The sequence below is a fragment of the Cebidichthys violaceus genome, unplaced genomic scaffold (assembly GCF_023349555.1).
Source record: "Cebidichthys violaceus isolate CVI_PGR_0920_01 unplaced genomic scaffold, fCebVio1.0.p SCAF_95, whole genome shotgun sequence".
Lineage (NCBI taxonomy): Eukaryota > Metazoa > Chordata > Actinopteri > Perciformes > Stichaeidae > Cebidichthys > Cebidichthys violaceus.
Genome location: NW_027176981.1, coordinates 100186 through 115068, shown reverse-complemented (window position 1 = coordinate 115068; position 14883 = coordinate 100186). Strand labels below are relative to the sequence as shown.

Below are 14883 nucleotides of genomic sequence, written 5' to 3'. Positions count from 1 at the left end.
TACCCAGCCTTAGTGGTCTTTCTCCCCAGAGGATATGTTCCCAATATGATGATCTACAAATTACATTGCATATTTAGTTACTCATTTGACTTTTGAACACATTTTAAGCACTCTGTACAGTGGTGTGTATATGTGTCCTCCTTTGGGCACCCACAAACATAAACACAAACAAACTAGAGGCTGAAGCCTGTGGGTGTGTGTTTGTAATTAGATTTTTCTTATTTACTCCATTTTAAGTCCCTCACTGTGACCTGATGATTCAAACTGATGGCACAGGGTTAGAAACAAAGGCCGAAGCACAATCAAATCACACAGACAGTGTTTACGTATTAGCCAGCCGGCCCAGGGTGTAAACTCCGATCACACACTACCGATCACAGACCCACTTCTCTAACCTCTAGGCTACCGCTGTGCTTTCACTACTTGTCAGCAAATCCAGGTTGCCATTTTTTGCAACCACAATGAAACAACAGTGACACAGGAACATTGTGCAAAATGTGTTATGCTTGGCTTTCAAATTAATTGGTTACCGATCGTTGCTTGGAGGTCAAAAATGAGGTTAGCGTATTGTTCTGAGGGCCGGTTATGCTAGTTTTCTATTCCAAACCAAACCCATTTGTTTACATAATCTCTTTCATCCTCCCCCACCTGTGTTGCTTAAATGAGCATACATAATAAAAATTGTTATACAACTTGGGCATTAACAGCCTTCCTTTGACGCAGAACAAGGCCAGCAGCACCCCATGCGTAATTCAGTTTTACTTATGTGTGTGTGTGTGTGTGTGTGTGTGTATGTATGTATGCGTGTGTGCATGTGCATGTGCATGTTCGTGTGTGTGTGTGTGTGTGTGTGTGTGTGTGTGTGTGTGTGTGTGTGTGTGTGTGTGTGTGGACGAGGGAGGCATAAGTGAAGTATTAAAATGTCTCTGTGTGTTTGTGTACACACAATAGCCAGGGAACGTTATTACAGCAAGCAATAGTAGGTGCTCAGGTTTCAGAGGGTACAGTGAGTGGTGTCCTGCTGTAGTTCAGCTGCCCCCAATGTTTGCACAAGAAACCACACATTTGTTTTAAATCCAATTATTGTTTTCCACAAACAAAGAAACATGCTAAAATCACTTCTACTGTTGCTGAACTGAAATTGAACTTTTGCTGGTGTATCAGTATACAGTACAGGGGGGACCATTGACTGTGTGTTATTGGGGAAAATAGTTTTCCCACTTTTATTGTTTCGGTGAGTGTGTTTGGCTTTCAGCTACCAGCCCGTTATAATCCTTACATATAAGCAGACACACATGCATCCTGCACGGATCCGATCCAGACTTTTGCATTGGTCTGTTGTGTGAGACATTCGAGTGAAAAACACTTCTGACACACTTTCCAGTCAGCAAATTGACCACATAAGTTGACAGCGGGTCCCCTAGCAACACTTGCTCTCGCAATGTTGATGAACTGTTGCCATGAGAAACACCGACTCAGAGGCTTAATCCTGTTTCCTCTTTCAAAAAAAAAATGGCATAACATTATTATAATGTATATTTCCTCACACAAAAAGGGAGAAGAATATGTTAATATTTTCTGGCAAGTGCTGGTGCAGTAATCAAACTTTGACTGCAGAGTTTTCACATGAGGTCATGTCCATGTGGTCCTGGTGTTGACATCGGTAGCAGCCAGGTGACGGAGCGACAGCCAGACGGTGCAGCAATAACAAGGCTGTGTGCTGCCAAAGTCCTGTTCCCTGGTACTGGATCCTCAGTCTGACTTCAGGGTCTGCTGCTTTGTCAGAAACGTGTCAGAAATGATTGTTGCATGACAAGTGGACCAACATCGTGAGTTTAAAATGAGACATCGAGGCTGTAACTATGGCAACAGTGTGTTACTGTCTACCAGCTTTAGGAATGATTCCCTGTTCATCTGTGTTTCTTGATCAACTGGTGCCTGGAGGCAAATTAACAACCATTGCACCTCTAGAGAGGTTTCCTGATAAACCGGCAAGTGCATGCTGGGATTGACATCAGCCTAATGCGTCACGGAACTGGAGAAGCCAGTAAAAAGTGACAGGTTTTAGTCATGAAAGGGTGTGTTTTTGTTAAATAGATCTCGTCTCAACCTGTTACAGCATTAACACACAATGTATGGTTTTCCAGGTGATTACTTTGGCATCCTGATGGATGAGAAGGTGACAGGCTTTCCCTTCAACATCACAGAGAACCCGATGTACTGGGGCAGCACCGCCAACTACCTCGGCCTGGCACTTATGTAAGTGTGTGTGTGTGACTGGAAATGATCACTTCCACGACTGTATCGAATGTCAACAAGAGCGTGATTTAAATTGTATGTCTCTGCAGAGGTCTAATACATCACAACAACTTATCTTCACCAGGTTTGTCATTAACCATAACCAAAGGTTAAATTAAAGGAAAGTGGCTCGCCGCCTGCTGATGTGCGTCATAAAGTGTGGTCATGCAGAATGGCATTGATATTGAGCTGCGACCTGCAGATAGAAAAGAATGTTTTTTTCTGCAAGTTGCAAATCACTTCCCTCTTTTAAAAAGGTAGGGAGGGTAAAACTTGTACGTGTGTCTCTATGACAACTGTGAGCAAATCTCTCGGAGCCCGGCATGCGTAGTTGCTAAGCAAGCAATCCAGCTAATAGGCCCCCAAATTATACCGCCTCTATAGTCCCTTTTGTTGTGACTGTTTTGCCTCACTTTCTCCCTGCTTTGAAATGCATGCACTTTCAGCCGTGTGTCCTCTGCACTGCAAGTGATCAAACCAGAAAATTGCCTCATTTCACTACCTCCTCTTCTGTCTGTTTCTCTCCCTCACCCCCTCACCTCCTCTTTCTTCCATCTTTCTCTCCCCCTCTATTGTTCACTCGAGATACAGCGGCAGCCTCGGCCTCAAAGGTTCCTGCTGTCTTCCGTCTCTGTCCCTTTGTCCCTCGTTTGTTGTTGTCCTCAGGATCCACAGTAACACAAAAAAGCCAGTGTGCTGACACAAACGTCCATGTGTGTCTTCAGTGCTCGATAATCACTCAGGTTTCTCTGGCGCCTGATGATGAAAAACATCCCAATTGGTCATTTTTTTGCGGTTTTAAATGAAATGCATTGTGTATCCTCGAGGCATTAATACCATTTTGAATACATTCATTTTTATTTTTATTTTTGTTTACAGTTTAATCATCATAGTGTGTAATACAGTTTTACTGCTGCTGTTCCTTTTCAAGTAACAAGTCCCCAAATACCAATGCAAAGTTGCATTGAACAGATATAAAGCAGTAGTGTGTTCACGTGAACGGAGCGTGTTAAAAGCATTTAACGGTGAAAGTCATGGCGAGCGGAGGAGCGGAGGAACTTGAGAAGCCCCCAGCGGCATTTAAGTCACATGTCTGGGGTCATTTTGTCTGCCCTGTAACTTATAAAGATGGGATGAGGGTGGTGGACAAACCCGTTACTGTATGTAGGCGTTGTTTAACGAGAAAGACATACGACAACGGCAATACATCGGGCATGTCCACACATATAAAGAGCCACCATCCTGGTCTGTCAGCGACGGGGGCCGAACCGAACTGTGAGTTTTGTGATTTGTGATTTCGTTGCACCCCTAGTTGTCACGTTGGAGTTACTTCATCCGTGTTGACTTAAAACCGTTCTAATCAATATTCTTTATACTAACAATAGATCGCTTGTATGTGAAAGGGCTCGTAATCAGAAACCCACAGAGAGTTATCATCTGACTTGGCAGTCCCCCCTGAGCTCTGTGGAGCTTTGTAACATCTTTCAGCACCTTGTTGTTGGAGAAACCCAGCGTGAAACGTTACACCAGAGACAAATCACGAGCATAAAAGTCCCTTAATGCATACAACTACGTTATCTGTGGTCATGTAAAGGATGTCAAATACCATGAGAGCCTCAGAGGTTTGAGTTTGTGGAGTAAAAAAACGAACATTTTGATTTCAACCGTGTGAACTGGAGACTGTCGGCCGAATGCTGGTTGCTCGTATAGTGATGGCAGAACAGAACAGAATGTAGGTGTTCTCGTAAAAACGTACAATTTATTTTTAAATACATACTCATCTGTGTTTCTTAGCCATGCCAACCTTTTACCTAAGTTACTCAGGACATACTCAGGTCGTGATCTTGTCGGAATTCTGTTGAACTTCAGTCCGCTGTTGGTCACCGATCACACAACAACCAGACTTTTTGATGCTATTTTTAATTCAATGTTTTAAGCTTACATACTTGTCTGAATGGGAGGGGCTAATCGGTTCATTCATAAGCAAAAAATAAACAATCTTTTGAGTGGCTGGAAAAATGTTAACATTCATAAGCCATAAAACACGCATATGCTACCATGTAACTACTTGTTATAGAAGTTATAGAAATATTCCAAGGACGTTATGAAAAAAAACAGAAAGATATTATGGATGAAAATAGACAACTGATATGCATATCCTTTTTCTTCTCGCCTTGAATGAGATTCTGGGAAAAAAGAAACGTTGAAATTACAGGAATATATTCTGCAATATATGAAACACTGCTCAATACCACACAGAGGCTGGAATATCATTATTCCCTCAAAAAGCGCTAATTAATGACCCGTTAATCACAGTATTCCATATGTGGAGCTATTTAATATTCATGACGGTCAAACACCAGGGGATTAAAACATATGTTTACTTTTCTTCCTCATTTTCTTTCTTCTTCTTCTTCTTCTTCTTCTTCTTCTTCTTCTTTGTGTAGACTCACAAAAAACGGAAAACAAAACAAAAAGTTGCATGCCCTGCAACACATCATGGATGTGCTTCACTGTGACTGTGAGAGTACTTCAGTGATCCTGAAGGATCTTTATCAAACTCTCACGCACACAAAGAACACACTCCTTGCAGCTATAACTGAAGAAAATGAGATGGGGAAATAAAAAACTCACTCCCTGTTCACTCCCACAAGCCCCTTGCTGTGCCAGACAATCTCACCCACACATTATGCACATTATCCACACTTACATTTCTGGCCCTCTCTGTGCGACTTCGATAGGAGATTTGCACTCAGACTATTACAAGAAAAGGAGCTGGACACATGCTTCTTAAAAGCAAAAATTGTTGCATTATGACATTCTCTTGTGTGTGCTTATATATCATGTAATTATGCGTGGAGCATCGCTGAGACAAAGACTGTTTTTGAAGGCAACATGAAACTGCTCAAAGGTCTGTGGATTGTCTTGAGTAACCGGGTCATTATTTCAGGAAAAAGACATTGCTGTTGAATTGTTTTTTTTATTGTGCTTTGAGCATCACAAGCCGAGTGCGATATAGTCCCATTATACTGTAGAGAAGGCAGACACCTCTACAGTCAATATCTAAATATCAAAAAAATCTAGAATGATAAACAGCACTACAGGTAAGAGGACAAATGTGTATTTTTGATTGTGGAGGGAACTGTCCCTTTAAGGATTATGCAAATGCATGTGGCACGTAATTTATCTATTCCCATTGCCCCTTGTCCACTTTAACTTTTTCTCACGCTTTGAGGAACCTCCTCCAGGTGACTTGTAAACTTTACATCGCCGGAGTGACTGACAGCGTGGTCAAATTCTGGCCTTCAGTTACATTAAAGAGCATTATCATGTGTTGTGCCTGCAGAACGGAGCAGACTCTTTGAACAGTGACGCTCTGACTTTCAAAAAGCCACTCTCTGCTTCTCTGGGCGAGATCCCGTCGCTCCCCTGTTCTAACTGCTTTTTCGGCTCAGGTTGAAAGTACAGTGTGTGTGTGTACATGTGGAGAATGCAACAGGAGCAGAGGTATAGAGTTCAGTCATGAACCCGGTCAAATACATCTCACGCCATGGCTTCATGGACAAAGCATACATTCATTTGCCACACCGTGAGCACGGCTCTTGTGGTGGAGGTATGATTCAGGATGTGTGTTTTCTTTCACTGTAACAAGTGAATGATATAACACCAGTAGATCTCTGGATTAGCTTGTGGCGTTTCAGCCCAGGTCATGTGGCGCAGGCCTCCTGGTTGTGACAACAGTTAAATCCAGAGTTGTTGACGCAGTATTTTAATACTGCATTCCCTTTGTCCTCTACATGTGATGTGTGTTTTTATTACATGTGTATATCATTCTTATGTTTTTTGCTCTCCTGAGCACATTGCATTTCCCTTATAATTGAATGTGCTATTAAAGGTTTGCAAGACTTCTTCAATACAGCATGATGTTCATTTGGTAAATTACTTAACCATTTAGAGTAAAATAGACAGTGAAGCAGGGTGTGCGTTAGGGCGGGGCTACCTTGTCATCGACAGGTTGCTTTCAGTGTTTTCGTGTTAAAACTTAAACCCTTTCACATTGTGTTTTCAATGCTTGAAAGTTTACTTAGCTCCACCCTCTTGTCTCACTTCTGGTTGCAAAACACCAAGATGGTGACGGCCGTAAACAATGGGTGACATCACGGTGACATCAACTTTTTATATACTCTTTACGGTTGAACACGAGGAATTTTGATTCTTGAATTTCCCATGAGTTCTCACCAAAACAAAACTCTTTGTTTCTTGGGAAACATACCTTCAGGAACCCATATGTACGGAAACAAAGATGTCTTACTCAAACCTTATTAATACTACCACACACCTACAATATGTAAGTTTTAATGTAATTATTGCAATGATAATATAACTGGCTCAACGTCTCAGCTGCAGCCGCTGCTTCCAGTTACGGTAAAAAAAAGGCAGCTTACAGTGAATCTTAGAGTGAAAAAGGAGGTGATATGACAAGTTTGTCGAGTTCAGATCTGCATTCAACAGGCTTAGCATTGTGTGCAGAACATTTCCAGGGCTCAAAATTGCCACCAGCCATAATATATGCAAGTGGCTGGTAGATTTACCTCACTCACCAGCCAACAAAACAATGGCTATCTTTCAAGTAGCTGATCAAATTTGAACATTCAATAGCCATTTGGCCGGTGGAACAAAAAAAAGGTAATTTTTCACCCTGGTTACAACTAAACATCCAAAAACAATGCTTCCTTTTCTCAGATAATAATGCTTTAACATGACAAAATAGTTGCAAGCTTCACATTTTTCTTCAATGCCACTGCATGCAGTAATAAGCTATACAATGGCCATACGCTACCATATAACCACAAAGAAACATTAAAACTGCTAAGATAGTCAAAAACAGGGGATAACAGTAATTCTACATATGTGCAATTCTGTATGTGCTTTTAAAAGGACTTGTTCTACTAAATGATATACTTTAAAGAATAACATCAGAAAATTAGGATGAACAGCAGTTTACGATCAATTATCCACAGTTCTGTCGGGTTTCACAAGATAAATGGTATATTTCCGAGACATTAGACAAATGATATAAATATAATTTTTCTTCTCACCAAGAAAAAAAATGTATTTCACTCTTCTAATTTTCCTTCTTTTTTTCTTTGAGTAGACTCATTCGTAATTAGACACTCTGTGTTTGTAGCTCATTATTTAATTGATATTAATGCAGAACACATATTACATTCTGTTCATTTCTGTCTTAGTATCATTTCTTCAACACATCGTTCTCCAACTTTCTTTGCATAGCTTCACCATATTTGTTCTCAGTCGTATGTTGCAGAACTTTGAAGTGCTGTTGATTGCTCTGTTATTAAGTCTCACTTAGTGGATTGTTCTGTTGCTGCAAGCGGCGAGAATTATTTCACTTACGTATGTGCTTAAACGTATACGTCAATGCTTTCATAATAGATGGGAAGTTGCAGTCATCTCAGCTGAATGTTAGACCACAGTGCATGTTGGCCTCATTTATTCAAAGGGTATTATATTATTTTTGTAAATGATATACATATACATATATATACAACATTGTAGCCCTGTGTAAGCGGACGATGAAAGCAATCCCTCAAAGACAAATATCAGGGAACAAAAGTCACGTGTGTGCAGTGAACTCTGCAGATTGAAAGATGAGATGGAAGCTAAGCTAACTCAGCTAGGACTTTAGGCTATTCCACGACACAGCCAACTCCTGGCTGATGTGTTTTCAGTTGAGGCACCTGACGATTGTATGATCTCCTCATATGATCATTCCACACTGTGCTGTGTCTACGTTCATTATTTCAAGCTAATTGAAACAAAAATAAATTCTTAATCGACTAACACATACAATTTGTTTCAACTAATCTATTTCTGTAAAACTGAGTTTCTCCACAAAGAATATAGAAAATGTTTTCAGCACCAGCAGGCTCCAAATGGTTCTCAAATGATGATATAGCAAGAAGAGTCTACAGCCACAGCTGTGTACGGTTGTACTTACAGTCGACATAGTAACACGGTCACAATGCCAATGTTGATATGCTAATGTTTAGGACATAATATTTACCATGTCCCCTGTCTTAATTTGACCATTAGCATGCTAACATTAGCTAATTGGCACAAAAGACAAAGTAGCCTACAGGTAAAAGGGATGGTAGTATCATTGCTTTTGCAACTATTTGGTCAAAAAGCAAAATTTCAAACAATGACATTTCAAACAAAATTTCATGGAAACCCTCTTCAAATTTCTGTCCGGACCAAAGTGGTGGCGTGACTGACTGACTGACCCCCCTGCGGAGCTCCAGATTTGATTGGTTGACTCTTGGATAAATACCTTGTTTAGGTTTATCCATCTATGTCTCCGCACACCAGAGTTCTTCATTAGTACATTCGTGACAGCGTTACAGAGAGTCAACCTGGGACCTGAGCAGGACCCGGTCCAAGATATGTTTAGTCTGTTCTGGTCTGGATAGGGTCCCAGACTATTGTACAGGTTTTCAATATACCTGAGTGGATCTTAAGTCGACTTACTGCAATGATTTTAGACAAATTGAATATTGTTCATTTTAACTGCCATTTGTATACATTTGCCATACTGTGATACCAATAGAGGAAAGACACTGTTATTATTATCTTGATATTGACTTCAGCCATATCGCCTGGCCCTACACACAACATTGGCAGTGACTAGCTGCAGAGGGCTGCAAAAGTTGTGGAGTTCTAACTCAGTCTGTAAATCAGTACCCAGATTTGTAAATGTGTAAAATAATCTGTAAATGTGTTCCCACATTTCTGAAGTCGAGAAGTAAACATTATCATTATCTGAATCCTCAGGCAAGAACTCCTCCCAGGTTTATCACTATCCAACAACAACCAGCTCTACTAAAGTCATTCTTCAAGACAACCACAGAGAAAAGCATATGACCTACATATTCCTGCAGGCCACATGATAAAGTTCTCGCCTCCATTGGGCACCCCGTACATGCAAGTGTTTTCAGTGCTCCGGTCTGCTACGGGTACTTTTTTTGCCTTTTTCTTTTGAAATCAGATTTTGCACACTTTGTGCCCAAGAAGGGAACTTACTTTTGGTGCAGTGGCCAACAGCACTGACTATTATCCTGTCTGATTGAGCAAATAAATATTGTTTTTTTTTTTTTAGGTCCCCATCTGCTCAATGTCCTTGTCCAAATACATAGTTTGCCATGGTCGGCACGTGAGATCTGCAGCCTGAATCATACAGACGGTACATATGGAAACACACATGGTGCATAGTCATGTGCATAGATTCGGGCACGTGTGAACTAGATGGCTGCACAGAATGGAAAATAACATCACTATTCTAATATTAGCATTCATGTATTCAGATGCTTGTCAACTTGCACCGAAACCAATAGCTGTTCTCTCCGTAAATCATTAGATCATATAACAAGTCATGTAATAGTGAATACTTTAAAAAGTCATCCTTATCCACAGCATAAAGAGGAAACCAAAGGGCTAACGTAGAGAAAGATTTGTGTCACCCTAACTTCTTTTTCCTGGAGCTGTCGAAGTCAAGAGTGGATTGAATCAGGAGAAGAAAAGAGAAAACTGGCATTCAATTCTTGCACAGGGGAGTGCGGTGTTTCTCTGATAAATGGGAATTACGAACCAATTTGGCACAAGCAAGTCAGCTGACGATCTGACCACTTTTGGGTTCGTCATGAGTAATTATGACAGTTTGTCATATGGGTCAGTGGTAAATACTATTTTACCACTCCTTTGCTCCTTTGCTCTTCAAAAAGATCCAAAGGCAGAAGAAATCGTAAGAGGTAATCTTTGGAAACCGCAGGTAGTGTCAAACCTTTCATCACTTCACTTTGTTGGCCTGGTTTATGGTTATCCTCCTGGGAGAGAAAAACAATGTATTTCACTCTTCTAATTTTCCTTCTTTTTTTTCTTTGAGTAGACTCATTCGTAATTAGACACTCTGTGTTTGTAGCTCATTATTTAATTGATATTAATGCAGAACACATATTACATTCTGTTCATTTCTGTCTTAGTATCATTTCTTCAACACATCGTTCTCCAACTTTCTTTGCATAGCTTCACCATATTTGTTCTCAGTCGTATGTTGCAGAACTTTGAAGTGCTGTTGATTGCTCTGTTATTAAGTCTCACTTAGTGGATTGTTCTGTTGCTGCAAGCGGCGAGAATTATTTCACTTACGTATGTGCTTAAACGTATATGTCAATGCTTTCATAATAGATGGGAAGTTGCAGTCATCTCAGCTGAATGTTAGACCACAGTGCATGTTGGCCTCATTTATTCAAAGGGTATTATATTATTTTTGTAAATGATATACATATACATATATATACAACATTGTAGCCCTGTGTAAGCGGACGATGAAAGCAATCCCTCAAAGACAAATATCAGGGAACAAAAGTCACGTGTGTGCAGTGAACTCTGCAGATTGAAAGATGAGATGGAAGCTAAGCTAACTCAGCTAGGACTTTAGGCTATTCCACGACACAGCCAACTCCTGGCTGATGTGTTTTCAGTTGAGGCACCTGACGATTGTATGATCTCCTCATATGATCATTCCACACTGTGCTGTGTCTACGTTCATTATTTCAAGCTAATTGAAACAAAAATAAATTCTTAATCGACTAACACATACAGTTTGTTTCAACTAATCTATTTCTGTAAAACTGAGTTTCTCCACAAAGAATATAGAAAATGTTTTCAGCACCAGCAGGCTCCAAATGGTTCTCAAATGATGATATAGCAAGAAGAGTCTACAGCCACAGCTGTGTACGGTTGTACTTACAGTCGACATAGTAACACGGTCACAATGCCAATGTTGATATGCTAATGTTTAGGACATAATATTTACCATGTCCCCTGTCTTAATTTGACCATTAGCATGCTAACATTAGCTAATTGGCACAAAAGACAAAGTAGCCTACAGGTAAAAGGGATGGTAGTATCATTGCTTTTGCAACTATTTGGTCAGAAAGCAAAATTTCAAACAATGACATTTCAAACAAAATTTCATGGAAACCCTCTTCAAATTTCTGTCCGGACCAAAGTGGTGGCGTGACTGACTGACTGACCCCCCTGCGGAGCTCCAGATTTGATTGGTTGACTCTTGGATAAATACCTTGTTTAGGTTTATCCATCTATGTCTCCGCACACCAGAGTTCTTCATTAGTACATTCGTGACAGCGTTACAGAGAGTCAACCTGGGACCTGAGCAGGACCCGGTCCAAGATATGTTTAGTCTGTTCTGGTCTGGATAGGGTCCCAGACTATTGTACAGGTTTTCAATATACCTGAGTGGATCTTAAGTCGACTTACTGCAATGATTTTAGACAAATTGAATATTGTTCATTTTAACTGCCATTTGTATACATTTGCCATACTGTGATACCAATAGAGGAAAGACACTGTTATTATTATCTTGATATTGACTTCAGCCATATCGCCTGGCCCTACACACAACATTGGCAGTGACTAGCTGCAGAGGGCTGCAAAAGTTGTGGAGTTCTAACTCAGTCTGTAAATCAGTACCCAGATTTGTAAATGTGTAAAATAATCTGTAAATGTGTTCCCACATTTCTGAAGTCGAGAAGTAAACATTATCATTATCTGAATCCTCAGGCAAGAACTCCTCCCAGGTTTATCACTATCCAACAACAACCAGCTCTACTAAAGTCATTCTTCAAGACAACCACAGAGAAAAGCATATGACCTACATATTCCTGCAGGCCACATGATAAAGTTCTCGCCTCCATTGGGCACCCCGTACATGCAAGTGTTTTCAGTGCTCCGGTCTGCTACGGGTACTTTTTTTGCCTTTTTCTTTTGAAATCAGATTTTGCACACTTTGTGCCCAAGAAGGGAACTTACTTTTGGTGCAGTGGCCAACAGCACTGACTATTATCCTGTCTGATTGAGCAAATAAATATTGTTTTTTTTTTTTTAGGTCCCCATCTGCTCAATGTCCTTGTCCAAATACATAGTTTGCCATGGTCGGCACGTGAGATCTGCAGCCTGAATCATACAGACGGTACATATGGAAACACACATGGTGCATAGTCATGTGCATAGATTCGGGCACGTGTGAACTAGATGGCTGCACAGAATGGAAAATAACATCACTATTCTAATATTAGCATTCATGTATTCAGATGCTTGTCAACTTGCACCGAAACCAATAGCTGTTCTCTCCGTAAATCATTAGATCATATAACAAGTCATGTAATAGTGAATACTTTAAAAAGTCATCCTTATCCACAGCATAAAGAGGAAACCAAAGGGCTAACGTAGAGAAAGATTTGTGTCACCCTAACTTCTTTTTCCTGGAGCTGTCGAAGTCAAGAGTGGATTGAATCAGGAGAAGAAAAGAGAAAACTGGCATTCAATTCTTGCACAGGGGAGTGCGGTGTTTCTCTGATAAATGGGAATTACGAACCAATTTGGCACAAGCAAGTCAGCTGACGATCTGACCACTTTTGGGTTCGTCATGAGTAATTATGACAGTTTGTCATATGGGTCAGTGGTAAATACTATTTTACCACTCCTTTGCTCCTTTGCTCTTCAAAAAGATCCAAAGGCAGAAGAAATCGTAAGAGGTAATCTTTGGAAACCGCAGGTAGTGTCAAACCTTTCATCACTTCACTTTGTTGGCCTGGTTTATGGTTATCCTCCTGGGAGAGAAAAACAATGTATTTCACTCTTCTAATTTTCCTTCTTTTTTTTCTTTGAGTAGACTCATTCGTAATTAGACACTCTGTGTTTGTAGCTCATTATTTAATTGATATTAATGCAGAACACATATTACATTCTGTTCATTTCTGTCTTAGTATCATTTCTTCAACACATCGTTCTCCAACTTTCTTTGCATAGCTTCACCATATTTGTTCTCAGTCGTATGTTGCAGAACTTTGAAGTGCTGTTGATTGCTCTGTTATTAAGTCTCACTTAGTGGATTGTTCTGTTGCTGCAAGCGGCGAGAATTATTTCACTTACGTATGTGCTTAAACGTATATGTCAATGCTTTCATAATAGATGGGAAGTTGCAGTCATCTCAGCTGAATGTTAGACCACAGTGCATGTTGGCCTCATTTATTCAAAGGGTATTATATTATTTTTGTAAATGATATACATATACATATATATACAACATTGTAGCCCTGTGTAAGCGGACGATGAAAGCAATCCCTCAAAGACAAATATCAGGGAACAAAAGTCACGTGTGTGCAGTGAACTCTGCAGATTGAAAGATGAGATGGAAGCTAAGCTAACTCAGCTAGGACTTTAGGCTATTCCACGACACAGCCAACTCCTGGCTGATGTGTTTTCAGTTGAGGCACCTGACGATTGTATGATCTCCTCATATGATCATTCCACACTGTGCTGTGTCTACGTTCATTATTTCAAGCTAATTGAAACAAAAATAAATTCTTAATCGACTAACACATACAGTTTGTTTCAACTAATCTATTTCTGTAAAACTGAGTTTCTCCACAAAGAATATAGAAAATGTTTTCAGCACCAGCAGGCTCCAAATGGTTCTCAAATGATGATATAGCAAGAAGAGTCTACAGCCACAGCTGTGTACGGTTGTACTTACAGTCGACATAGTAACACGGTCACAATGCCAATGTTGATATGCTAATGTTTAGGACATAATATTTACCATGTCCCCTGTCTTAATTTGACCATTAGCATGCTAACATTAGCTAATTGGCACAAAAGACAAAGTAGCCTACAGGTAAAAGGGATGGTAGTATCATTGCTTTTGCAACTATTTGGTCAGAAAGCAAAATTTCAAACAATGACATTTCAAACAAAATTTCATGGAAACCCTCTTCAAATTTCTGTCCGGACCAAAGTGGTGGCGTGACTGACTGACTGACCCCCCTGCGGAGCTCCAGATTTGATTGGTTGACTCTTGGATAAATACCTTGTTTAGGTTTATCCATCTATGTCTCCGCACACCAGAGTTCTTCATTAGTACATTCGTGACAGCGTTACAGAGAGTCAACCTGGGACCTGAGCAGGACCCGGTCCAAGATATGTTTAGTCTGTTCTGGTCTGGATAGGGTCCCAGACTATTGTACAGGTTTTCAATATACCTGAGTGGATCTTAAGTCGACTTACTGCAATGATTTTAGACAAATTGAATATTGTTCATTTTAACTGCCATTTGTATACATTTGCCATACTGTGATACCAATAGAGGAAAGACACTGTTATTATTATCTTGATATTGACTTCAGCCATATCGCCTGGCCCTACACACAACATTGGCAGTGACTAGCTGCAGAGGTCCGCAAAAGTTGTGGAGTTCTAACTCAGTCTGTAAATCAGTACCCAGATTTGTAAATGTGTAAAATAATCTGTAAATGTGTTCCCACATTTCTGAAGTCGAGAAGTAAACATTATCATTATCTGAATCCTCAGGCAAGAACTCCTCCCAGGTTTATCACTATCCAACAACAACCAGCTCTACTAAAGTCATTCTTCAAGACAACCACAGAGAAAAGCATATGACCTACATATTCCTGCAGGCCACATGAT

The 14883-nt window shown here is 40.2% G+C and overlaps 1 protein-coding gene across 1 annotated transcript in view; it reads left to right on the top strand.

The window, feature by feature from the left end:
• The window catches only part of pemt (phosphatidylethanolamine N-methyltransferase), a 63106-nt gene that overhangs the window by 40235 nt on the left and 7988 nt on the right, over window positions 1-14883 (top strand). The window contains exon 5 of the mRNA XM_068704564.1: window positions 2148-2259. Within this exon, the coding sequence (XP_068560665.1) occupies window positions 2148-2259 (112 nt within the window). The remainder of the gene's footprint in view (window positions 1-2147; window positions 2260-14883) is intronic.